The sequence below is a fragment of the Sesamum indicum genome, linkage group LG11, assembly GCF_026168435.1.
Source record: "Sesamum indicum cultivar Baizhima isolate 11 linkage group LG11, ASM2616843v1, whole genome shotgun sequence".
Classification (NCBI taxonomy): domain Eukaryota; kingdom Viridiplantae; phylum Streptophyta; class Magnoliopsida; order Lamiales; family Pedaliaceae; genus Sesamum; species Sesamum indicum.
Window position 1 is genome coordinate 6,163,623 of NC_142667.1, and position 25,902 is coordinate 6,189,524.

The following is a 25,902-nucleotide window of genomic DNA, read 5'->3' on the forward strand; positions in this document are numbered from 1 at the left end:
TGCAGACTTCTGTTGATCCCATGACAACGGCGCAAACTCTCACATTCTGACGCCTTCGCCTATTGGAAATTTTTGTCGGTAATGTGCCGCTTCAACCTCGCCTGAATTTCATGAACTATGATGATAAAATTGCTAATGTTTTTTACAATTTGACTCGGAAAATATTGACTTATGTGCCTCCTACGAAGCAAAATGGCGAGGTCATCGTTCAACCCACGTTGGACACTATTCGAGAGGGTTCACGTCGATAGAATGCGACAGTAGTGAGGTACTTTTTGGCAAACAGTCGTATTTTTATCATGTCAAGGATTACTTTAAATCAATTAGGGCAATGTTAATGGAGGTCAAGGGAATGGCCAACGGGTTTTTCTTCTTCCGCTAAACAATAGTGGATGTGGAAGAAGTTATAGAGGGCGAACCATGGTTGTTCCAAGGACAGCCAATCATGTTGCAGAAATGGGAGCCGAGCATGGTTTTACATAAGCTGAAACATACCCAAGTGCCAGTTTGGGTTAAACTTCGGCACCTGCCAATCGAGTTGTGGATAAATGATGGCTTGAGTACGGTGGCTAATGGCATCGGACGACCTCTATATTCTGATGCGATCACCCGCGCATGCACGAGACTGAATTTCGCTCGTGTATGTGCCATGCTCGATATCAACAGCAAACTCCCGTGGCACTTGGTAATTATGTCGCCAACTGAGGAAGGAGGAGAAATTCCATGTAAAGTTGATGTGGAATATGAGTGGTTGCCCCCCAAATACACCAGTTGTATGAGCCTAGGACATACCACTAAGGAGTGCCCAACTACGAAATTGCCGAGACCACCGATCAGTGTTTATGTGCAGAAGACACGTGTCCAGTATCCAATAATCAAAACTGGTAATGTTGGCGAGGAGATGGCCCTACCCCCACGTGAAAACGTTAATCAACAGCCTATTATATATGATCCTCCAGGTGCTATCACTGCACGAGGAGACAATGAAGGAAGGAGCAAGGGTAAGGAGGTAGTCATCTTTAATACTTTTGATGCACTTAACCTCCTTTATGATGCAGATGATGTTACAAGGGTCCTAATGCAAGCAGCCCCCCCACTGTTGACCCATGTTGAATGCTGCTGTGTGGAATATGAGGGGCCTAAACAAACGAGACCATCATCTAGCTCTTAAAGATTTAGTAGTTGAGTTCAGGTTATAGTTTATTGGTCTTCTTGAAACGCGTGTACATATATCTAATATTACTCGCATTCAGTCTTTCTTATTGCCTTAATGGAAGTGGCTTGTTGATTATGTGACTGTTGGGAATCGTATGTGGATTGCTTGGGATGATGATATCCTGGATGTTAATGTACTTGATTTAGGTGATCAATTTATGCATTGTCGGGTCACTGTTAGAGCATGTCATATTACTATGGTTATAACTGTTGTTTATGGTGGCACTAAAATTACTGAACGACGTGAGTTATGGCGATCACTGGGAATACTTGCTGGTCAGTGTGTGGATGACCCGTGGCTAGTAGGGGGCGATATTAATGCCGTCCGAGACCTCAGTGAGGTGTGTGGTAACTCCGGCGGTATAAGGTTGGTTATGAATGAAATTAATGACTGCATTCAGGAGACGGGATTGCTTCCCATGCCTATGTAGGGAGAATGGTATACATGGTATAACCGCAGTCGGAGCTTACGTAGCTTATGGAAGCGGTTGGATAGGCTACTTATTAATGACAAATTGACGGAGTGCTTTCCAACCTCGTACTATTCTAGCCTCAGTCCCCCCACCTTGGATCATTCGCTATTGGTGTTGTATGGGGGCTGTCAACAACAACTCGGAGGTATGTTCAGATTTGGTAAGGATCTTACGCTTTCACCGAACTTTATTCCCAGTGTGCAGAATGTCTTGCAACACGAAGTTGTAGGTGTATCTATGTATGCGGTCACACGCAAACTCAAGGCTTTAGAGCCTGTATTCTGACAGCAACGGCGCAATAAAGGAGATCTATCGGAGAATGTACAGCAGGCTAAAGGATTTCTTGAGGCAGCCTAGACATTAGTTAGCTCTGATAGACAAAATGATCTCTTCCTGCTTCTTGAAAACTGTTGTCTGTTGGTGTATGCCAAGGCTGTAAAGTTGGAGCAAATCATGTCACAACAACGGGTAAAGATGTAGTGGATGAAGGGTGGGAACCAATGTTCACGAATCTTCGCAAGATTTCTCAGAGACAAGCAACCCGGAGGGTCTTACAAATTAATAATTAACATGGGACCACGTATTCAGAACCAGGAGCGGTGATTCATGAGTTTATCTCCTTTTACCAGGCTCTGTTAGGTGGCGAAAGAAAGAGGTAGGTGATTAATATTCAGTATTCGAGACCCTGGGCGAGGTATGTGCTCACGGAGGAGGAAACGTTAGACCTCCTTACACAAGTCACTACAGCAGACGTGAAACAGGCAATGTTCGACATTGCTGAAGATAAAGCACCAGGACCTGATGGGTTCTCATCGGGCTACTATAAAGGAGCCAGGCCAATTGTGGGACCGGAAGTCACAAAATCAATCTTGGAGTTCTTTACCACAGGGAAGTTGCTTAAGCAAATCAACACTACACTTCTAGCACTTATCCCTAAGGTACATTCCCCTATGCTGGTCATAGATTTTCGTCCTATTTCATGTTGCAATGTATTATACAAGATTATTAATTCTTGTTCAAAGGTTGAGTACGATTTTGGACAAGTTGATTAGCCCTTGTCAGTTTGCTTTCGTTCCGGGACGTAGTATTAGGGACGCCGTGCTACACCTATTTGGTTTTCTGATTATGTACATTAGGTGGATAGAGGAGTGTGTAACGACACCCATTTTTTCAGTTGGACTAAATGGGAAGCCTCATGGTTTCTTTACAAGATCGAGAGGGTTAAGGCAGGGTGATCCTCTATTGCCTTATTTGTTTGTACTTGTGATGTAGGTTATGCATTTACTGTTTTTACAGATAATTGAGCAGGACATGAGGTTTTCTTACCATTGGAATGTGAGCGCTCTCGACTATTTTAGTTGGGGTTTGCAGATGATTTGCTGTTATTCTGCAAAGCTGATATGGGTTGTATAGGGGTCGTGAAACAAGGGTTGGACCAGTTTGCCTCCTTGTCAGGGCTGCAGCTTAATGTGCATAAGAGCCACCTCATTATCTCTAGATTTGCACATGGGGTACGGGAGCAAACGTTAGCGGTGCTTGGCTTTCAGGAGGGGCAACTTCCAATGAGGTACTTGGGCCTTCCTCTCCTTTCTTCTAGATTATCGATAACAGATTGTCAGCCTCTTTTATTGATAATTGATCAACACATTAAAGGTTGGGAAGGTGTGACACTATCGTATGCTGGGAGAGTACAGATAATTAAATCTGTCCTAATGGCATTAAGCATATACTGGGCTTCTGTATGCATCTTGCCTAAAGGTGTTATAAGGGAAGTAGAGAAGCGTCTACGAGCTTTTCTGTGGAAGGGTGCATCACGTAGTGGATATGCTAAGGTAGCATGGAGGGATGTGTGTAGGCTGGTGACTGAGGGAGGTTAAGGTCTATGGGACATCACTTCCTTGAATCGTAACTTAATGAGTAAGAAGATATGTGATGTCATTCGTTGCGAAAGGACATCAATTTAGGTGGAATGGTTATACCATAGGAGGTTACAGAATGCATCAGTATGGACAGTCTCTGACTATGGTGGTTCGTGGGGTTGGAGGAAACAACTTCGACTATGCACATCTCTGCGGCACATGGTGGATTTTCAGATAGGTGATCAGAGTACATTCTATCTTTGGCATGATCCTTGGCATCACCTAGGAACCCTTATTGAGAGTTTCCCATGATGTCTACGACTGCTTGGGCTTTGGGCTCTGTCCAAGCTAAGCAATGTTATTATGGATGCAAACTTGAAACTGGCCCCTCATTACGGGCATCAAGTGCTTCGAGATTCTGCATGCATTGCCTATGATTCATGGCGAGATTGATCGTATCATATGGCGATTTGATGAGGATCGCCCTACAGTTACATCTCTATATCGACTTTTTGATCCACCAGGACCCAAGGTAGGTTGGTCTTCACTACTCTTGGGCTCGTTGAAGCTCTCTAGCCATAATTACTTATTGTGGCTTGCGATATTGGGGAAACTATTCATGATCGATAAATCGTGGTTATCATATCTAGATGCATGTGTACTTTGTGATGAGGGCGCAGTTGAGATACATACTCATTTATTCTTCCGATGTCGTTATGCTAGACAATGTCTCACAGCTGTTAGACGACACATTCGGTTTGCATGGCCTAACCGTGAGTCGCCACAGGATGTTGACTGTGCTGCAAGAAAATGGAGATGAAAACACATTATTAACTTGGTGTATCAGGCACTCCTCGCTGCTTGCGTTTATCACATCTGAAGGGAACGTAACTTGAGAAGATTTGAGCACACTGACCGCCCACCATCCACCGTTGCATCCATTATTGTTGAAGAAATTAGACAGCGGATCCTTAGTGTTACTTTACCTTGCTCTATTAGCTCATGTGCATTATATAGATTATGGCGTATCCCTTGGCCTGTCGAGGGAGAAACCACCATTTGAACACTATTGTACTGGACGGTTGTTCTTATTACTTAATGTAACATACATTTACCCAAAAAAAGACATTACTATATTAATAAAAAAATAATATACTAATTCTTTTATTATTATGTAAAAATAACATATTGGGAAAATTGGTCTAATTAATTTGGTGATTACTTACATTATTGTAAGTATTCTTATATGTTTAAATTTAGGATTAATCAGGGTATCGAATATAGAGATATAGTAATCGGGAAATAAATGAGCAAGCTTTGGACATTCTTAGTGACGGACGCAGGAACACGTTTAGGAACGGGTCTAATAAATCATTTTAGGAACAGATATATCGACACATTTAGGAATGGGTTTCCGTAATTTCACCTTTTGGAATGGTGAAAATAGAAAAAGCATTCCTAAATTAATTTTCCCTTCAATTTTGCTTTGGTGTGTAGTTAAATTTATTGGAACAGCCTTAGAAATAGTCAAAATTAAGTGCCCGTTCCTAAGTTTTTATTTTTCCTCTCTTTTTTCAAATATCAGTCACATTTAGGAATGGTTTAATAATTTTTTACCGTTCTTAATTAGAAGAATGTTATAAGGAACGGACTTCAAACGATTTTGAAAATTTGGACCGTTCCTAAATATAAAAATATTTTGTTTTGTACTAAATATCAGTCACATTTAGGAACGATTTAAAAATTTTTGCCCATACCTAATTAGAAAAATATTATTTTAGGAACGGTTTGAAAAAAATTTTCCATACCTAATTAGAAAAATATTATGTTCTGCTTTTAAAAAAATTATGTTTAACATTCAAAATACGTACGAAAACATTCAACACAGAAACGCTAATTAATGTCTATCATAATTATTGTCCTCTTCAATCTTGTATTCCTTGTCAAAGTTATCTTCGTCAGTGTCATCATCAGATTCATAGTCCACCAAGCAGGATGTATCTGTTCCTTGTTGATTAGCAACAGAAAGATCAATGACTAATTGAATACCATTTGGGTCTTGCAGGTCATAATTATAGTTGCCGTCGCAACTTGTGCAGTAGGTACTGCCTCATCCTCTTGAAACGCAAATTCGGTGCACCGCGAGTCATCGATGACTCTTCTGGTTCTTGTTTTACAGACAACCATCTTGTCCAATTTGTCTCTCTTCATGCTAAGGTACTCCCTGTAGTAAACTTGTACTGCTTGTTGTGCCAGGATGAATGGTACATTCTTTTTGTATAACTTCTTGAAGTTTACATCAATGAGGTAATAATGAGGATGTACCTCCATACCTCTCACGAGATCTACCCAGCGGCATTTAAATAGAACGATCTGCATGTTTGGAATAAGTGGGTAATTCAACTGAATTATCTCTTCGAGCCCATAGAAGTCGTAGTCTGTGTTGGTACATGATGAGCTTTTCACACAAAACCCACAATTCATAGTTGACTTGCGTAAATTGTATAGCATAGTGTGGAAATTGTAACCATTTTACAAAGTAGCACGGGAATGTTGTGGCCGCAGTTGTGGGACCCCAATAGTGCAACTTCAAAAGCTCAAAGTCTGTGTAATTTAATTTGGAATTAACTTGTGTTGACAATATTAGAGAAACCAGATATTGATAAATTACAGTTGACATAGTTAAAAACACACAACTTACACGACGTTTGAACCAATCTTGAATTGAGACGCTACTAGCTCATCAATAATAGGGTCCTTCGCATGATGGTGCGCGTAAAGTTCATTCAAAAAGGACATGTTCACATATATAGGTTAAAAGTCCAAAATAATTATTAATGTGAATACACTATATCGACAAAATTAAACTTACTCGTACTATGGAATGACTCTTTCACAGTTGGTCAACATGTACATCTCAATTATTTGGCGTTCTGATCCACTAAGATATCTCTTTTTTAATGCACTACTACATCGACCAAGGTAGTTGAAAAAATACCATTGAATACGAGTGTCGTTCATACAGAGGTCGTCATTTCTTTGTGACCTGTTCCATTTGCAAGGAACCTAGGGCTCAAACTAGTGAGAAGTGAAGAGATTGATTTCTTCTACAAGGTAAGCCTCTGCAATTGACATCTCGACGTGTGCTTTGTTTTTCACCGTCATTTTCAAGCCTCGAAGAAATCTAATAACCGAAGGATATCAAAAGCATAATGATACTAGAATTATTTCAAAAAACTAGAATAACTCGTGTAACAATTACCTCTCAAATGGATACATCAACATGTATTATACAGGCCCTCCCACGAGTATTTCATATGGCAGATGAACAATTAAGCGCTCCATTGCGTCGAAGAAAGCTGGCGAAAATACTTTCTCGAGGTTGAACAAGATTGTTGCGACACTAGCCTCCAATTCTTGTACCTTGTTCACATCGAGCATTGCCAAACATAGAATCTGGAATAGAAGGCTAACCTCGGTTAATGCACTGCACACCGGCTCTAGAAGCATTTCACGGAAGACAATCGGGATCAACTTATACAGAAATACGCGACAATCATGGATTTTCATGCCATGAAGCCTTATCTCCTTCATGTCAACACAACGGGCCAAATTAGATGTCTAGCCATTAGGAAACTTCAGATGACTAATCCATTCACATATCCTCCTCTTTTGCTCTCTAGGTAGGGTATATTAGGCTTTGAACATCACGTTCGGCCTTCTTTCGTCCACCTCAAGCTCCGATCGATTACATATGATCTTGAAGTCCTTCCGTGCATTTAGAGTATCATTCGTTTTTCCCTTTATATCCATCATGGTATTGAATATATTGTCAAACACGTTCTTCTCAATGTGCATGACATCAAGATTATGTCATATCAGATGGGTCGACCAGTAAACGAGCTTCCAGAAGATGCTTTTCCTTCTCCACTTATGCTCTATATCATACCCGTCTGGGAGTGACAACGCCACCTCAACCGCAGGACTGAACTCTTCAACTCATTCACTGATCTGTTCTCCCGCCAATCTTGGTCATGCAATCTTCCTTTTTACTCGGTACTTATTGAATGGTTTCTTATTCCGACAGTAGGGATGGTCCGAGGGGAGGAACTATCTGTGGCAGTCAAAGTAGCACACCTTCCTACTATTCTGCAGGTAGAATGCGCGTGTGTCTTCCATACAAACTGGACACCCCATAACACTAGCGGAACTCCATCCAAACGTTATACCATAAGTGGGTAGGTCGTTCATAGTCCACATCAACGCGCGCATTGGGAATTTCTCATTCTTTGCACTATTGTGCATCAATACACCCACATGCTACAGATTCTGCAAGTCCTGGGCCAACGGCTCCAAGTAAACATCGATGAGACATTTCGAATTGGAGGGACTAGGGATCATCATCGTCAGGAACGTATACTCAGAAGTCATGCACATTCCCGAGGGGATATTGTACGGTGTATGTATTACGGGCGAACACGAGTATGTATGACCGTACTGCCCGTGCGGTGCAAACCTATCTTTGTACAAATCCAGTCTAATATTACGGGTCTCTGTTGGAAAATCAGGATATGTCTGGTCACTATGCTTCCATGCCTCTGCATCAAATGGATGACACATGAATCCCTCCTCCTTTCGATGGTTGGCATGCCAAGTCAATTGCTAAGCAGTCGCTTCCGAAGCATACAACCTCTGTAGGCAAGGGGCAATTGCCAAGTACCTAGAATGGCATACATTATCTTCTTGCGATTAGGATTTCGCTCCCTGGTTGTCTTGTACCTAGCTTCTCCACAAAACTTTCAGTAGTCCAGATCAATATCGTCTTTTCAGTACAACATGCAATTATTCTTACACGCATCAATCTTCTCAGAAAGTAAGCCCAAGTCTCTTATCAATTTCTTTGTACTATAGTAATCCTGGGGCAAGGTGTGGTCGCACGGCAATATATGATCAGCCTACTGTGATAGTCGATCATATATATGCTGAGAAATATGGCCCTCAGTTTTGATATTCACCAATTCAGCTACAGTCCCCAATTGAGATTGGGTGCTACTGTTCCCCAACGACTGCTCAGTAGCATGCATTATATCATGAAACTGATCTGCAAGCCCAGATATATAATCGTAGGGGACCCCACCACAGTATAAACTTGGTTCTGCATCAATAAGACACGACCTCGTACCATCATCACGCACACCATCCTTGTTATAATTAGAATATAAGACAATCGACCCTACAACATCGAGAACCATCCTCTGCGCCTAATCTATCTACGTTGCATCACCCCAAGGTGTACTCGTCCCTGGATAACGTGAGAAAGTAGAGTTTGATCCTCCTGCAACTAGGCCGCCGTGACGGACCCAAAATACTCCTGCACCCTCTCTTTGCTATGAGAAGCCCAATTGTGATATTCCGGCATAATACCTTTCATAAACAGGTCAAAATTTGCCTCGTCCGTGGTTTTGAAAACTTCAATTTTTTCACTTCCGACAAGGACACTAATTTTCTCACCATTCATAAATGCATGTTCACCGATTCTATAAATATAGCAACACCATCCTGAAACTCTGGAGTAAGACCCACCCTATTTGAAAGGTTCTTCTCATACATCCATCTCCTCAACTGTCTTAACATAATGAGTAGTTCTGCACACACACACGCATATATATATATATATGCATAATTATTAAATTTAATTATTTGACAAAATTACAATAATATAATCAATTGACAAATAAAGGCTTAAGTTGTTACCTGATCAAAATAACTCCAAATATGAATAAAAATTCGAGACAGAATTCACGAACAAGAGTATAAAAATTCGAGCGAAATTTAGAAATAAAGAGAAAATAAGAAAAATGAAAGAATATAGTGAGACTAAATGAAAAAAGAGGAACACGTTTATATAGAAATATTTGGAACGGTCTTTGAAACGGGGTATAGGAACACATATCTAGCCATTAAAAAGTAGCCGTTAATTCATATTTTGGGACAGTAATTGGGACCATTGAACCATAGACGTTGGATTCTAGTTGGAACGGACTCAATAATACCTAGGAAATAATTTAACAAACCATTCAAATTTGTACCAATTTTTAGAACGATTTTAGAAACATATTACTTCTTAAATAAAACTCATATTTTGGAACGGTTTTTGCATATTTTATTAAGAGTGTACAAAAATCATTCCAAATTATACCTCATTTTGGAATACATTTTCGAACTGTCATTTTTGGGACATATATTGCAATAGAGATAGGAAAGGTTTGTTTATGACTGTTCCTAAATCTAACATAGTGTTCCAAATTGAGTTTCAATGATTTTTCTTTACTATTTTGGCACGGAATGTGAAATTGGTTTAGTAACTGTTGCGTTGAAACCCAACCATTCAAAATTTATAACTCAAAAAAAATATTTCGCACTACGTTAGGTTTTAATATCCATTTCTAATGTGTTCGAAAGCTTGGAACGGGCTTTAGAATAGTTGCTCTGACCATTCCAAATCCCATCTTTTTTATAGTGATATTTAACATTTATATAAATATAGAGAAACTAGACAAATTCTTCAAATATTAATTAATTAGTAAATGGATTTATTTAATTAATGAATTGAATCATTATCTAGAAATGGGTTGGGAAAAATTTGTTGGACTAGCTACGTTTGGTTGGGCTTAATTAACTAAGTGGATTGGATTGATTTAATTAATTAAGTGCGTTTTGGGCTCACTTGGACTTTTTTTATTGAGTATTTTATTTAATTATAATAAATAATAAATCCAATAGAATTAGTTATTGAGCTCAACTTAGTTTGTTTGAAACAGCTACTAAGATTTCATTTATGGCTGATTTTCGAAATGATGGTGGAGGAGTTTCGCGAAGTTGGTGGTGATAGGGAAGTGATCTAGATGACTAGGTCTTTTCCCCTTTTACTCCCAATTCGATTTCAACTCTTCCACAACCCAAATACTAAAAACCTAGCTATTTTTCTCTTCCTAAGGCTGAAAATGTCATGCTCCATCCCTCCCATCTGTCATGTTCTTCTTGGTTTAGAACTAAGTCAAGAACTGGGTAGATCGGAAACATAGTAAGCATATAGTGTAGTTTTTCGATTCATCTTCCTAGATTTGTTTCTCTCTAGCACGAGAACAAATTCCATATTTCTGGTATGGTGTGGACTTATTATGGGCTCCTATGTTCGAGTCTTGCATGGACGTACACCGAACATTGGAATCAAAGCATGAACTCGATTGAAGAAAAAGACGAGTAAGATTCCGATTTAGTTTATCCTGCACCCTCTCGGTCTCTTACTTTAATTCTAAGGCCTATAATTTTATGTTATTTTACACTAAATGCCCAAGAAAGATCAATGGTACACCTTTGATCAGGGTTTTATGCCTTGATTTTGTTTATTGTTTATTTTTGGCGCTTCCACCATGCATCCCCAACTGAGTCCCTTCTTTCAAATGGTATTAGAGCCAAGTTTCCTTAATAAAACATGCAAAAGTTGTCATTTAGCTACCATCTTTAGTGATATTAATTACTAATCTGTGTGGCGCATTTAAATATATGTGCAATTAATATAAATTTAAATAATGAAAGTATTAATTAAATATAAACTACTAAAAAGACAAAAATTGTGAGAAGTTGAGAGAGAGAATGAATTGGAGATTAAGAAAAGTTAAAAAAAATGTTGAAATAATTTAAAAATATAAAAAATGACGGACCAAAAAAATTTAAGCGCCTAAAATAATAGAATGTATCTAGACATTAGCCCAAGTCTAGCTGAAAGGTATACTTAGTCGCACGCAAATCATCAAAAAAGAACAAAGAATTAATTTAGAAGTAGTTTTATAAGGTATAAGTAATTGTACTACTCACACATGGGGGTCCATTGGATGGATGGCCCAAGTTTGAATTAATTGAATTAATTTAAATTCGGCATGTCTTTATTTAATTAATAAATTGGATTCCATTAATTAAATAAAGACAATTTGGGCTTGAGTATTTAATTGGATTAATACCTAGTGAGCTCAATTAAATAAATTTTATTAAATTGAATTTAATTAAAATTTATTGAGCCTTGAATTTATTTTAGATAAAATGGGCCCACTCATTGAGGCCCACTAGCAAAATTGATGGTGAGAAAGTTGACCAAAGAATTGCATTATTTGAAAGTGTTAGTTTGGACATAATTTGACTCTTCTCTATTTGGAATGGATTGAAAAGTTACCTTACAGATAATAGAATGTATCTAAACACATTCTTGTTCGTCTATTCAAAGTATATAAATATATATCATGTATAATTAATCGGATAATAATTCATTACACAATACAACACAAAAAAAATTTCCTTCCTTCTCTACATGTTCGGCCGTCCCTCTTTTCTCACCAAGGGTGAGATTTTGATCTTGATTCCTTCTAACAAAGAGATCAAGGCCTCATTTATTCTGGTGTGGTGTGGATCATCTTTGATGGATTCCTACATTGGTATCTCGAGTGGACAAATTCGACAAAGTTGCCCGGTTGAAATCTTGGAACTTTAAGAGGTAAAATCGGATTTTACACTTATGCTCCTCCTCTTATTTTCAACCATAGCCTCGTATGATTAATTCCTTATTGTTGTTTAATTTTCATACTACACCAAACGCCCAAAAACTCCAAGGGTACACCCATTGAATTCGTTGTTTTATGCTTTAATTTTTAATTATTGTATGTGTTTCCATTACCGCTTCTACTAGTGTGTTCCCACACCGTACCATACAATTCTTCATTCCACCCGTAAAGTATGTTTATATTCGTATTTAGCCCATAAAGTATAAAAGGTAACATAAATTCCCTTTATATACATCGAAAATAAATTTTTAGATACCCTTGTCATTTGGCCCCTTATTATATGTTTGTGAGGAAATGTCAAAACTATCAAAAAAATGAATATAGAAAGCTCGTCAACGATGATATAATTTGTTTTTTTTACTAGAGTAACGAGAGCAATTATTTTGAAGTAAATGAAATATAATTTAGGTTCTATTCAAAAACTAAGTTATCTATACCAATTACGTAATATCATAATTAACTTTCTACTAGTTATATTGATGAAATAATTAGTTATAATGTAGCGTATGATGTAATCAGTGTCTCGTTGTACGAGGTATTACTTGTTCTAATTTTATATGAGCTTTGCAGTAAGTGTGTGTTGTTTGTGTATTCTTGTGTGTATGTGTGTGTGTCTTTGTGTGTTCTTGTGTATGTGCGTACGTATCGAGTTTGTTTGTATATATATGTATATATGTTTTATAATATTATTATTGGTATAATCATTCAGTTTTTGTGTGTAAGATACAACAAACACTTAGAAGTTGAGAAAAATGAATACAATAGAAAAAAAACAACATATGTCACATTATATTGATAATGAAGATCCAAATTGGTACAAGGAGCAAATTACATTTGGAGAATCATCGACACCTAAAAATAATAGGTACCATCTATAAGGTCTATTGTACAAGAATTGAAGATTTGATTAGCATTTAGTTGGTCAAATAATAAAAAGTGTTGAAGATACATATTAATTATATTATAAATATGCACATGCCAAAGTATTTAGTATTAAAATGGTGACGAATGTACCTTTTTTAAACATTAACGAACTCCAAACAAAAGAATTTTGAATGTAGGGCCAATGTTATTTATCGACTAAGGGTTTTAGTAACAACACGTTCAATGCAGGACTTTTTGTTACTTCTAGAAGTGAAAGAATAAACTCAATGTTGAAAAAAAGTAGGTGACACGATAATTTCTTTTGTACAATTTTGTTCTTAATTATAAAAACACTCAGAAAACTTGGCGTGCAAATGAAAAGACTGAGGACACACGTTGTTGCCATGGGAACCCTACAACGATTTTAAAAAATGACCCACTATTGGACTATGGTGCTAAGGTATATACACGACTCTGAATTTGTTCAACCTATTTCAAGTAGAATTATTTGAATCTTTAAACAAATAAATTCACAAAACCATCTCCTCATATTGATCACATTTTGTGTTTGTTCAAAATAAAATCTTATGGTTAATTTTCAAGGGTTAGAATAGTGGTGATTGATAGGTAGAAAGAGAAAATTAAATATAATTGTCACAAATTTGAGTCTATGGGCATAGTGTGTAGGCATGTTTTAAAATCCTTTAATTATATGAAGCTACATATTATACTTGAGAGGTACATCAAAAAAAGATGGACCAAAGATGTGAAAAATAGAGTTTCTCATGAAGAAAGTGGTTGTAGAAGTGACGAGTGGGGAAGTGAAAATGCCATGCTAAGATGGTATTCGTAAATCAAAAAATTAGAATGGCTTATGATCTTGTTATGTGATGCAAAGCTCATGAGAGACAAGAATTATCTTGATAAGTTTGATAGTGCTGCTGAAAAATCAAGTGCTTAGCTTGCAAATTTGAGTTTAGATCATCCTACTGGTTTTAATGATTTAATTGATGAAGATAACTTCCGTAATCCTCTTTATGTCAAGTTAAGAGGAATTACAAATGCTTGTATGCTATGCCATTGGAATGATAAGAGTAAAAAGGGAAAGAAAAATAAAACTTCAAGTAAAGCATAAAAAAAATTATTTCTTATGCTTAAAGTTCAAAGCAATACTACTCTTTTCTCTTATGTGTTTATACTTATATATAATTTTGTAGAAATAAAGGGGAAAAGGTATAGAAATGAAAAGGGAACAACTCACAAATGATTAGAGATGAATGCCCTTCCAAGAGATCATACATGTCCAAGAGGAGAGCGTCCTCACACCTCGTTTTCAAGATCCAATCCACGCACTCACCTCGAGATGCGACAAGGCTCGCGCCTGCGAACCCCTGGCGTGCTCGAGGGTGAGGAGTGGCTTGCGGCAATGCACCCAATGGTGAGCTTGAGGTTGCACACCCCATGGTGAGCAAGTGTACCCCATGGCAAGCTCGAGAACAAGGGAGGAGAACGCCCTGGCACCTAACGAACAGCTCGAGGCAACATGCCCCATGGTGAGCTTGAGGCTACGTGTCAAGCTCGAAGCGAGGGCAGGCTCGCAGTTGCACACTCCACGACAAACTCGAGGTTGCGCACCCTATAATGAGCTTAAGGCGTGGAAAGGGCGGTCGTGCACCTCATGGCGAGCTCAAGGCGATAAGGGGTGAGCGTCTATTCTAAAAAATTTATTGTAGGTTTATTAAAAAATTTCAAATAAATAATAATTCAAAAAATAATACAAAGAAGTTAAATTTTATATCAGATACAAATAATTATATATTTAATCCAATTATATAAAAATTTATTATAACAATTAATTTATTATTAAACTGTTAATTATATAAAATTTATTAACTCCAAAATAAACGAATAAAGAAAAAGCATGGTCATGCAATTGTTTAAAAAAATAATGCATAAAAGTTAAATAAATTTATAGTTAATTTCAAATATAAATAAAGATGAGAGAGATAAATTAAGGTGGATAAGTTAGTTGTTCCTCATTTTGTAATTTTTTAAAACTACCTTAAATATTTATGTTGATAATTGTACAACTTATATGGTTCAACAAATTGTTAAAGTCATTGATATTGAATTTATGGTACTATTTTATTTAGGGAAAATTGCATAAAAACCCTATGTGTTTTCAAAATTTAGCTAAAAACTCCCTGTGTTAAAAGAATAGGCAAAACCTCTCTGTGTTTTCTAAAATATTGCATACTCTTTGTGTTTTCCGTTAGATAAACCCGAACGGCATTAAATTTTTGCTAAATTTTATACCCTTCTTATAACAACCATTGATCTTTGAGTGTAGAAAATAAAGTCCAAATCTTAAGTAATTTAAATATATTTGTATTTATATATATTTATATATATACATTATATATACTACTTCTCCAAAATCTTCACTCTAAGATTTCGGTGTCATCTAAAAAAATTTCTGACCATGGATTATACCATTGGAATCCTCTCCTTAAGGCGAACATATCCATACTATCAATTTGAACTTTCATTGACCAGAGAGAGTGGGCTTCGAGCACGACCGTCAAAGCTTCTTGGCTTCGATTCGTCACCGTCCGGATGAATTCCAGCCTGGGACTACCACCACTAGACTTGCCTTGATCTGAAGATTCGAAAGAGACTAACCATGCTCATTTTCATCAAATTTTTTTTTACTGAGATCCAAAAATTTTAAATTTATTTCTACTGTGAAATTTGTTGTTGTCGATTCTCCACCGTCTTGACGAGTCACGGCCTAAAACTACCACCGTTTGAATCCTTTCATCGAGACGATTCCAACAAGACCAAGCTTGCCCATTTTCATCACTCTCAACGACTCATCGACGACGGAGAAGACGAGCGGAGAAGAAGATAAACAAAAATTAATTAAAATTATTTAATTTAATAAAAATTAAAATATAATAAATATTAAATATTTAATTAAAATATAATATTTTATATAAGTTAAAAAAATTTATATAATTTTTAAGTATGTTTATATTATTTATCTAATTTTAGGTATTTTTATATTTATTTAGTATATTTTATAAATAAATATTAAAATATATTTAAAAATTAAATAGTAATTTAATTTAATTAATAGTATATAATATTTTAATTAATAATATATAACTTAAAATTTCTTATATAATTTTTAGGATTGTATATTGATAAGTATATTTTATAAATAAATATCAAAATATAGTTAAATTAAATAATAATTTAATTTACTTAATTATATATAAAATTATAAGTGATTTTTATTTACGTTCAAATAAAAGGGACAAATTGAACATTTACCCATTTAAAACTCTATTTTTGTGTAGTATGTTTGTGAGAGGATGTTAAGTTGTATATATAGTGGAAGAGAAAGATATTTTTTGCCATTGCACTATTGAAAAAGCTGAAATAGGAAAAAAAAAAAAAAAAAGCCCCTACTCTTATTTCCACCGCTTGTACAACACCTTCTGTCGTTTTTGCAGGGTTTCAAAATTCACAAGGTCTTTTATTGCCATTTATATAACACAGGTAAATTTGTGCAATTTTAGCATAACACAGAGGGTATTATGCAATTTTCCCTTTTATTTAAAATGGACCATGAGAAGTTCTCTATTTTATTTTATTTTATTAATATTTTTATCTATATATTTATAATTTACTCCTAGCAAATATTTTGTATATTCATACCATAATATATTTACAGAAAAATGCCTCTATCATAGAACATGAAATAATTAGAAAAACTCGAAAATATTACAGCAATATATTTTGCATGGCCCAACAATAATAATATTTAAATGGTGTTTATGTAGGTTAATATTATTATTTTAGATTTTAATTTTGAATTATATTTTATGTTATTTGTATTACTTCAAATTCAAATAATGATAATTTACAATTGATTTATTTTTTTGTATCAAGATATAATTTCTACATCTTTTTTTATTTTCAAACCAAATAATAAGTCAAATTTTAAAAAGTAATGTGAAGGGGTTAAATTTAGGGGTGGCAGATGAGTCGAGTTAGCTCACGAGCTTCGCGAGCTGGTTCGATGAGCTCGAGCTCAAGCCCAATTCTTTATGTTCATCAGCTCATGAGCTTTTTCTATTTTTTTAATTTTTTATATATATTTTTATTTTTAAATTTTTCTATATATTTAATTGTATATTTAATATTTGATCAATTTTATAATCAAAATTGACTATGTATTATAATTATTAATTAATATCATATATTTTATTTTGGATAATAATAAATTATGATACTTTTATTTATACATTTAATCTTTATACAAAAATAAATTTTAATCAACAACTTAGTAAATTATAATATTTTTTAATTAAAATTATTATTTAATATGACATATATAAACGTTATGTTATATTTTAATATATATTTGTATTACGTTATACTTTTTTTTAAATGACGAGTAATTCACTTATGATTTTTTATTATTTATAAATTTATGTCAAAATTTAGTAATTCCTATGAATTAATCTAAAAATTATAATAAAATAATAATAATAATAATAACAATAATAATAATAATAATGATGATGATGATGATGATGGTGATGGTGATGGTTGAATAATTCTAATTAATATTTTATTATATATATAATGAGATCAAAAAATTTAATCAATAATTACGATATCTTAAAATTCGAACACCCAATTCGTACGAAATTTAAATATATATAAGACGATAACCATTAGATCATATTAGATGGTATGATTTAAAATCACATGGCGTGATTCAACGATACACCGTCTTGAATGATTACTCTTATGTATCGAGTATGATATCTCGCCATACGTATATCCAAAAAGTCTAAAACTTTACCAAATGTATTTTTCTCTAAGTTTGATCATATCTAATGGTTTAATCTGAATTTTGATGGCCCTATTAACCTATGTTGTTCAACAATGTAAAATGATAGTTACATCAATGTTATACTAACATTTATAAATATATAAATTTTGCAGATTGTGAACATATATTAATTTCAACTATTATCTATGTAAAAATTTGATGATTCGATCCCATGATTTAAAATAATAATAATCATAATAGTAGTAGTAGTAATAATAATAATAATAATAATAATAATAATAATAATAATAATAATACAATAAAAAGTCAAAACCCATCTCTTTCTCTCTCTTTTTCTCGTTTCTACCTTTTTCTTTCTCGTTCTTTTTCTTTCTATCTCCATTCTCCTCTCTCATTTCTTCCCCAAACCCAACTCTTAAATCCCTAGCCCCAAATCCACGGCAACAAGGATGGCAACGAGGACGGCGACGAGTACTGCAACGAGTACGGCTTCCGGGTAATCTTTCTTTCTCTATTAACTAAGGTTTACGGCAACGAGTAAGGTTCACGGTTGTCTGCTGCCGTATGTTGATGTCTAAGTTGAGTTTTATTGGATTGTGGAAGACGAACAGAGTTGCATTTTACTTAGAGTTGGGGATTTTCTCAAGAATGTTAGTGGCTTTGAGCTATTTCATTCATTTGTTGCCAAGAGATTCTACTTAATGAGATTAAACTTTTAAGATTTTACTGGCAAATACTTACTTTGGCTGGGCAGAATGGAAATTGAGCATGGAAATGGTAACTTAATAACCCTCTATTTATATTTTAATTGATTGTAATACGTTGTTATTGTAATTCTCAAATGTTGTTATTTCCAAGAAAAACATTTAATTAACATACTAGATTATGAACCGTGTCCATTCTCCATGGGCATAAGAAATCCGTGGAAAATCTGGGCAGCTCGAGCTCGAAATTACAGTATCGAGCTCGCACTTGAGCCCAAACTGGTCGAGACAAAAATGGTCGAGCTCGACTTGTTGCCACCCTGTTGGAACTCAAGCTTCCACTTCCAGATCCTCTTCACTTGCCATGAGTTTCCAATACAACAGAGTTGAAGATCAAGCTGCTACAGATGCTGGTGTTCCTGTTGATCTCTTGGACAATGGATAGAAGAAACGTCGCATTTTGCATTAGTCATTCACGTTTTTCTTTTGTGTTTTAGCTTCATTGTACAGTCAGCGCTTACGTCCTTTATTCACTATACTATTGGTCCACATAAGCTGATTAGTTGGTTGCAGATTAGTTAGACGGTTTGGAGGTAATTCTGTTTATTTAAACAGAGTTTGTCTTCTTCATTTTGCTGTAATAGAACATTTGAACAAAAATGGAACTCAGGCCTTTGATTGGCGATTTCTCTGAACAAGATTGGAAATTTACTGCTTCTTCGAATTGTGATTTCTACATGGTATCAGAGCCTTCGTCTTGAAGGTCTCTTGATACGTCCGTTTTGTGATTTTATTTCTGTAAATTGCTGAGATTAGAAGCCAAGTTATGGCGGATTCGCAAACACTGGAAACCGATCACTATGAAAAGGATGTTTTATACCTTCATCCCTCAGATAATTCCAGCTTTGTGCTCGCCTCTTCACCTCTGAATGGCACCAACTATCTAACATGGAGTAGAGCGGTTTATGTTACTCTTAGCTGCTAGATGAAATTAGCCTTCATCGATGGAACGTTTCCTCAACCGCAATAGGCTCTGCTCTGTTTGAACAGTGGAGGAAAGCAGATCTCATGGTTACTTCATGGTTATGGAATTCGATTTCGAAGGAAATCGTAGAAGGTATTATGTATGTGAGCTCTTCTCGTGAGCTTTAGCTAGAGATAGAGGCAAGATATGGACGTAGCACTGGTCCAACAATATATCAGTTAGAGCGAGAGATCTCCTCGATCTCATAAGGAAACATGACACTAAACAGTTACTTGACGAAACTGAAAAAGTTGTGGAATGAACTTTTTTACTTATCACCACCACCTAAGTGTACTTGTGGAGGATGCTCTTGCGGGATAAACATAGCAATTGCAGAGATGAATACTGGCACACAACTTATGCAGTTTCTCATGGGGCTCCATGAGACTTTCGATAAAGAAAAAAGCCAATTACTCATGATCAATCCGTTGCCTGACTTGGAGAAGGCTTTCTCGACGATTTTTGCCGTGGAGCAGCAGCGTAGCGTGCATATGCATCTTGCCGACAACAATACAGCATACCAGGTGGCTTTAAGAGACAGTAGAGGATCACAAAGGCAAGTACAGAGGCACAGAACAATGTTCGAAAAGGATAAGCGAGGCTTGATTTGCTCTCATTGTCATAAACAGGGACATTTGAAGGAGACTTCTTTTCAAATACATGGTACACCTGAATCGTATAAAGCACTAAACGAGAGGAAGAAACAACCTGGTAGAACTTATAATTTTGCAGGGAACTTAGACACAAAAGAGATGGACAAAACAGATATGGTAACAACCAAAGCAGATGCACAAACGGATGTTGCCAATATGGTGGCAGAGTTGTTGAAACTTATGAAGAATAAATAGACGAGATCAGATCCTATTTTAATGTAGCACCCCCTTCGCTACAAGGGCTATATCTTCCCTAAACGTCATACTTATAGTAATCCCTGTGTTCATAAATATAAATTTGCACATAATCAATTAATCAATTTGCATACATAACCCCAACATGTCATAGCAAGTATTATCAACCTACAATATCATATATATATATACATATCAAACACCACAAGTAATCCGTACAATTATATTCTCTCTGTACAAACAAAATGTGAGTTGTACTCTAACTGACTAAGAGGAGAAAACTGCATACTGGCCCGACCTGCCTGAGTATAGCGCGTGGACCTATTCTTCAATAGTCAGACACCTCAAAGTCTATTTCTGAAAGAAAATGTCAGCAGGGGAATGAGCCTGTCACTCAGTAAGCAAATAACCAGTCCTATCTATATATGCATGTCAACCATAGCCCAAACAAGATAAATAAGCAACACGAATGCAATACAATCAATTTAATTCCAACATAATCAGTTTTATTACACCACATGACTATCTCATAATAAGACAACTAACCAAACTCCATTTTTCCTAGTTTGCTTACCAGAAGGTGATATTGTGTTTTTCCCACCAACTCAGTCTCACCGTTATATAAATTTAAGTGAATTTCCTTGACAGTCGGCTCATCAATCTCATTTCGCACATAGCATTTTCATTTCGCATCAAAGCTCTTTCATTGCGCACATAGCATTTTTCTTTCGCACATAGCACTTTCTTTTCGCACATAGCACTTTTTTTTCGCACATAGCATTTTTTTTTCGCACATAGCATTTTCAACACGTCAAGGGGTATTCACACCATAATTATATTCAATTTCCACCACTCCCTCATTTCCACATATCACCATTCTTGTAAGCAACTAGTAATGTAAAATCATATATCAATACATTCTCATTCTCAGACACTCACAACACATCAAACAACAAACATAATATGTTAACGTACTTTCTCATTCCACGTACACATTATCGTCAATCAAATTACATCATTCACCACTCATATATATTTTCAGATAAATCAAAGTCAGCATGAACCAAAAAAATCATATAACAGTAATACCACAAATAAAGAGGACATATATAGATAATACTAATTATTTACTTACCTCAACCTCACAACATTTTTTTCTACTCAATCGCTAATTGTCAGTCCTTTCACCTTACCCCCATATCCTATAATGAGTTATACCATACACAATTAATATATCGAAAATATCGTAATTTCTTTAAAATATAATATTGAATATCATTTGTACAATTTCTTATAATTCTTTAATATTCCATTTCTATCGAAATACAAATCTTCGTTTTTCCTCTTTATTAACATACCATTTATTAAATATAATTTTCAGAATATTTCTATGAATTTCCTATCAATTTCTCGCTATTATACACTTTAATTGAACAATAATACATAGGATTACATATTTGGTTAATCATTCCGATGGAATTGTGTAAATTAGCTATAGCGATAATTAAATCTAAAAAGTCTAATATTTTAATTACCCAACTATATCATTTTTATAGCAATTGTGATATTTAATTTGACACTAATTTAAATAGCCAAAATTATAAAATACTCCGATTAAATAGTTCACCGCTCAATATAAATTATATTTAATAAAAGAACTAATTAAATAATATAATTATATAAATTAATATAAATTAAAATAATAAAAACCGTACCTCTGTCTTCGTCGATGTGTGTGTGCGTTAGTGTGTGTGAATTGTGTATTATGTGTATGTGTGTGTGAATTTGTATATTAAAATGAAATTGGGTGCAGAGGCCCCACCGCCTCCATTTCAACTCTCTCTCTCTTCACTTTATATATATATATTATATATATTATATATATAATATATTTTTTTTATTAAACTTTTCTCGAAATACCCATTACATCCTTTCTAATTTTTTTTAATTAATATAATTTGCTCTCAAATATTATAACAAACTCCAAATTAACCCGTTCAAGCTTTATTATATTCCAATTATAGAACATAATTTATTTACTAATTAACCAAGTTTCATAAAAATTTACCAATTAATCCCCCAATTATATATTATAATTTTTGGGCCGTTACAATTCTCCCCTCCTAATAAAAATTTTGTCCTCGAAATTTAACTAACTTACCGGCTCAGGGAGTAAATATGGGTATTTATCTCTCATGTTCTCCTCAACTTCCCAAGTGGCTTCTCTTGGAGAGTGATGACTCTATTTGGCCTTCACCATAGGTATTTCTTTATTTCTTAATTTTCATTCTCAACTCCTCTACCTCGACCCCCTCTACCTCGTCCTCTGCTCGTACCTGTTCGTTGTGAGTTTTCCCCCATATTGCTAAACTCTGAAATCTGAGGTCCTCTAGAATTATCCCTCCATGTAGGACAGTCCCTGACAATATGTCCCAGTTGACGGCAACTATAACATATAATTGTTCGGACTCCCCAACATTCACCAATGTGTCTCCTACCGCAATTAGCACAAGAAGGAATAGATCCTCCACTGAACGATCTGGCTGGACCTTGTCTCCCTCCAAATCCAACCGAAGTAGGGCCGCCTCTACTCGAAAACACTAAAGGAGACCTAATAGTCTGACCCACTCCTCGACCTCTAAACCAACCCATCTGTGAACCAGAACCCCTAAAGGAATCTGCACTACTTTCTCCTGGTGTAGGATTCAAGTTATCTGTCATTTTATTTCGTTTAGCTTCAGTAGAACTCCTTTCAATGGATGTCTCTTCTGCCCTCAATGCCGCTTCCAGCAGAGCACCATAACTCGGAGGTTTAATTGCTATTTTCTCCCGAATCTCGAGTCTTAATCCTCTTTCAAACCTATCTCTCTTCAATTCATCGGTACTCACCTCCTCTGGGCATATTTTGACAATCTCACAAATTGTAGTTCATATTCAGCAACAGATAACTCATTTTGCTTTAATTGCAGGAATTCAATTTTTTTACGATTTCTGTAGACTGGTGGAGTATATTTGTCAGCAAATTCTTTCAAAAAGTCATTCCATGTCAAAGTGGTTGGTCGGTTCCTGCTCCTTGGGACTGTTTCCCACCAATCTAAGGCATCTTTCTCCAGTAAGGACACTACATACCTCAACTTTTGCTCAGAAGTACACTCGATTCTGTTCAACATCCTTTCCGTGTTTCTAAGCCATTCCTCTGCTTCGGCAGGGTCAGTTGTACCGGCAAATACCTTCGCTCCCTGTTTCCTCACTATTTCATAATTCTTGTCAATAACTGCATCTTGGGGTTGTGATTGTGGCGGTGGAGCCATCCTCTGCATCATTTCCATAAACTGTTGCATAAAAGGGTTTATTTTTTGTTGTAGGGCATTTCTATTTTGGGATTCTAACCCCTGATGTTCTGATCCCGAATCATGACCCTGCACAGACTCTATTGACTCAGTTGGGCCAGCAGCGTTTTCTCTTGACGCTTCCATCCTATATAAAATACACACTTGTGAGTAGATTCTTAACATATACACCATAAGTATAATATTACATTTCATCTACTATCCCAAGAAAATCTAATCCCTGCTCTGATACCATCTAATGTAGCACCCCCTTCGCTACAAGGGCTATATCTTCCCTAAACGTCATACTTATAGTAATCCCTGTGTTCATAAATATAAATTTGCACATAATCAATTAATCAATTTGCATACGTAACCCCAACATGTCATAGCAAGTATTATCAACCTACAATATTATATATATATACATATCAAACACCACAAGTAATCCGTAAAATTATATTCTCTCTGTACAAACAAAATGTGAGTTGTACTCTAACTGACTAAGAAGAGAAAACTGCATACTGGCCCGACCTGCCTGAGTATAGCGCGTGGACCTATTCTTCAATAGTCAGACACCTCAAAGTCTATTTCTGAAAGAAAATATCAGCAGGGGAATGAGCATGCCACTCAGTAAGCAAATAACCAGTCCTATCTATATATGCATGTCAACCATAGCCCAAACAAGATAAATAAGCAACACGAATGGAATACAATCAATTTAATTCCAACATAATCAGTTTTATCACACCACATGACTATCTCATAATAAGACAACTAACCAAACTCCATTTTTCCTAGTTTGCTTACCAGAAGGTGATATTGTGTTTTTCCCACCAACTCAGTCTCACCGTTATATAAATTTAAGTGAATTTCCTTGACAGCCGGCTCATCAATCTCATTTCGCACATAGCATTTTCATTTCGCATCAAAGCTCTTTCATTGCGCACATAGCATTTTCTTTTCGCACATAGCACTTTCTTTTCGCACATATCATTTTTTTTTCGCACATAGCATTTTTTTTTCGCACATAGCATTTTCAACACGTAAAGGGGTATTCACACCATAATTATATTCAATTTCCACCACTCCCTCATTTCCACATATCACCATTCTTGTAAGCAACTAGTAATGTAAAATCATATATCAATACATTCTCATTCTCAGACACTCACAACACATCAAACAACAAACATAATATGTTAACGTACTTTCTCATTCCACGTACACATTATCGTCAATCAAATTACATCATTCACCACTCATATATATTTTCAGATAAATCAAAGTCAGCATGAACCAAAAAAATCATATAACAGTAATACCACAAATAAAGAGGACATATATAGATAATACTAATTATTTACTTACCTCAACCTCACAACATTTTTTTCTACTCAATCGCTAATTGTCAGTCCTTTCACCTCACCCCCATATCCTATAATGAGTTATACCATACACAATTAATATATCGAGAATATCGTAATTTCTTTAAAATATAATATTGAATATCATTTGTACAATTTCTTATAATCCTTTAATATTCCATTTCTATCGAAATACAAATATTCGTTTTTCCTCTTTATTAACATACCATTTATTAAATATAATTTTCAGAATATTTCTATGAATTTCCTATCAATTTCTCGCTATTATACACTTTAATTGAACAATAATACATAGGATTACATATTTGGTTAATCATTCCGATGGAATTGTGTAAATTAGCTATAGCGATAATTAAATCTAACAAATCTAATATTTTAATTACCCAACTATATCATTTTTATAGCAATTGTGATATTTAATTTGACACTAATTTAAATAGCCAAAATTATAAAATACTCTGATTAAATAGTTCACCGCTCAATATAAATTATATTTAATAAAAGAACTAATTAAATAATATAATTATATAAATTAATATAAATTAAAATAATAAAAACCGTACCTCTGTCTTCGACGATGTGTGTGTGCGTTAGTGTGTGTGAATTGTGTATTATGTGTATGTGTGTGTGAATTTGTATATTAAAATGAAATTGGGTGCAGAGGCCCCACCGCCTCCGTTTCAACTCTCTCTCTCTTCACTTTATATATATAT

General features: G+C 35.3%; 1 protein-coding gene and 2 long non-coding RNA genes across 3 annotated transcripts; 2 read left to right on the forward strand and 1 right to left on the reverse strand.

Moving 5' to 3' along the window:
- The first annotated feature begins 469 nt into the window (after positions 1 to 469).
- On the forward strand, positions 470 to 1,646 carry LOC148785041 (uncharacterized). Its single transcript, XM_088875208.1, has 2 exons — positions 470 to 1,009; positions 1,278 to 1,646. The coding sequence occupies exons 1-2, from the start codon at positions 470 to 472 to the stop codon at positions 1,644 to 1,646; spliced, it is 909 nt and encodes a 302-aa protein (XP_088731334.1).
- Positions 1,647 to 18,206: 16,560 nt separating this feature from the next.
- On the forward strand, positions 18,207 to 19,298 carry LOC148785042 (uncharacterized). The gene is made up of 2 exons (XR_016062765.1): positions 18,207 to 18,392; positions 18,985 to 19,298. It is a non-coding gene; the product is annotated as an uncharacterized LOC148785042 (long non-coding RNA).
- A 1,262-nt stretch (positions 19,299 to 20,560) lies between these two features.
- On the reverse strand, positions 20,561 to 22,229 carry LOC148785043 (uncharacterized). The gene is made up of 3 exons (XR_016062935.1): positions 22,188 to 22,229; positions 21,608 to 21,674; positions 20,561 to 20,829 (listed from the first exon to the last, which is right to left on the reverse strand). It is a non-coding gene; the product is annotated as an uncharacterized LOC148785043 (long non-coding RNA).
- Positions 22,230 to 25,902: the final 3,673 nt, after the last annotated feature.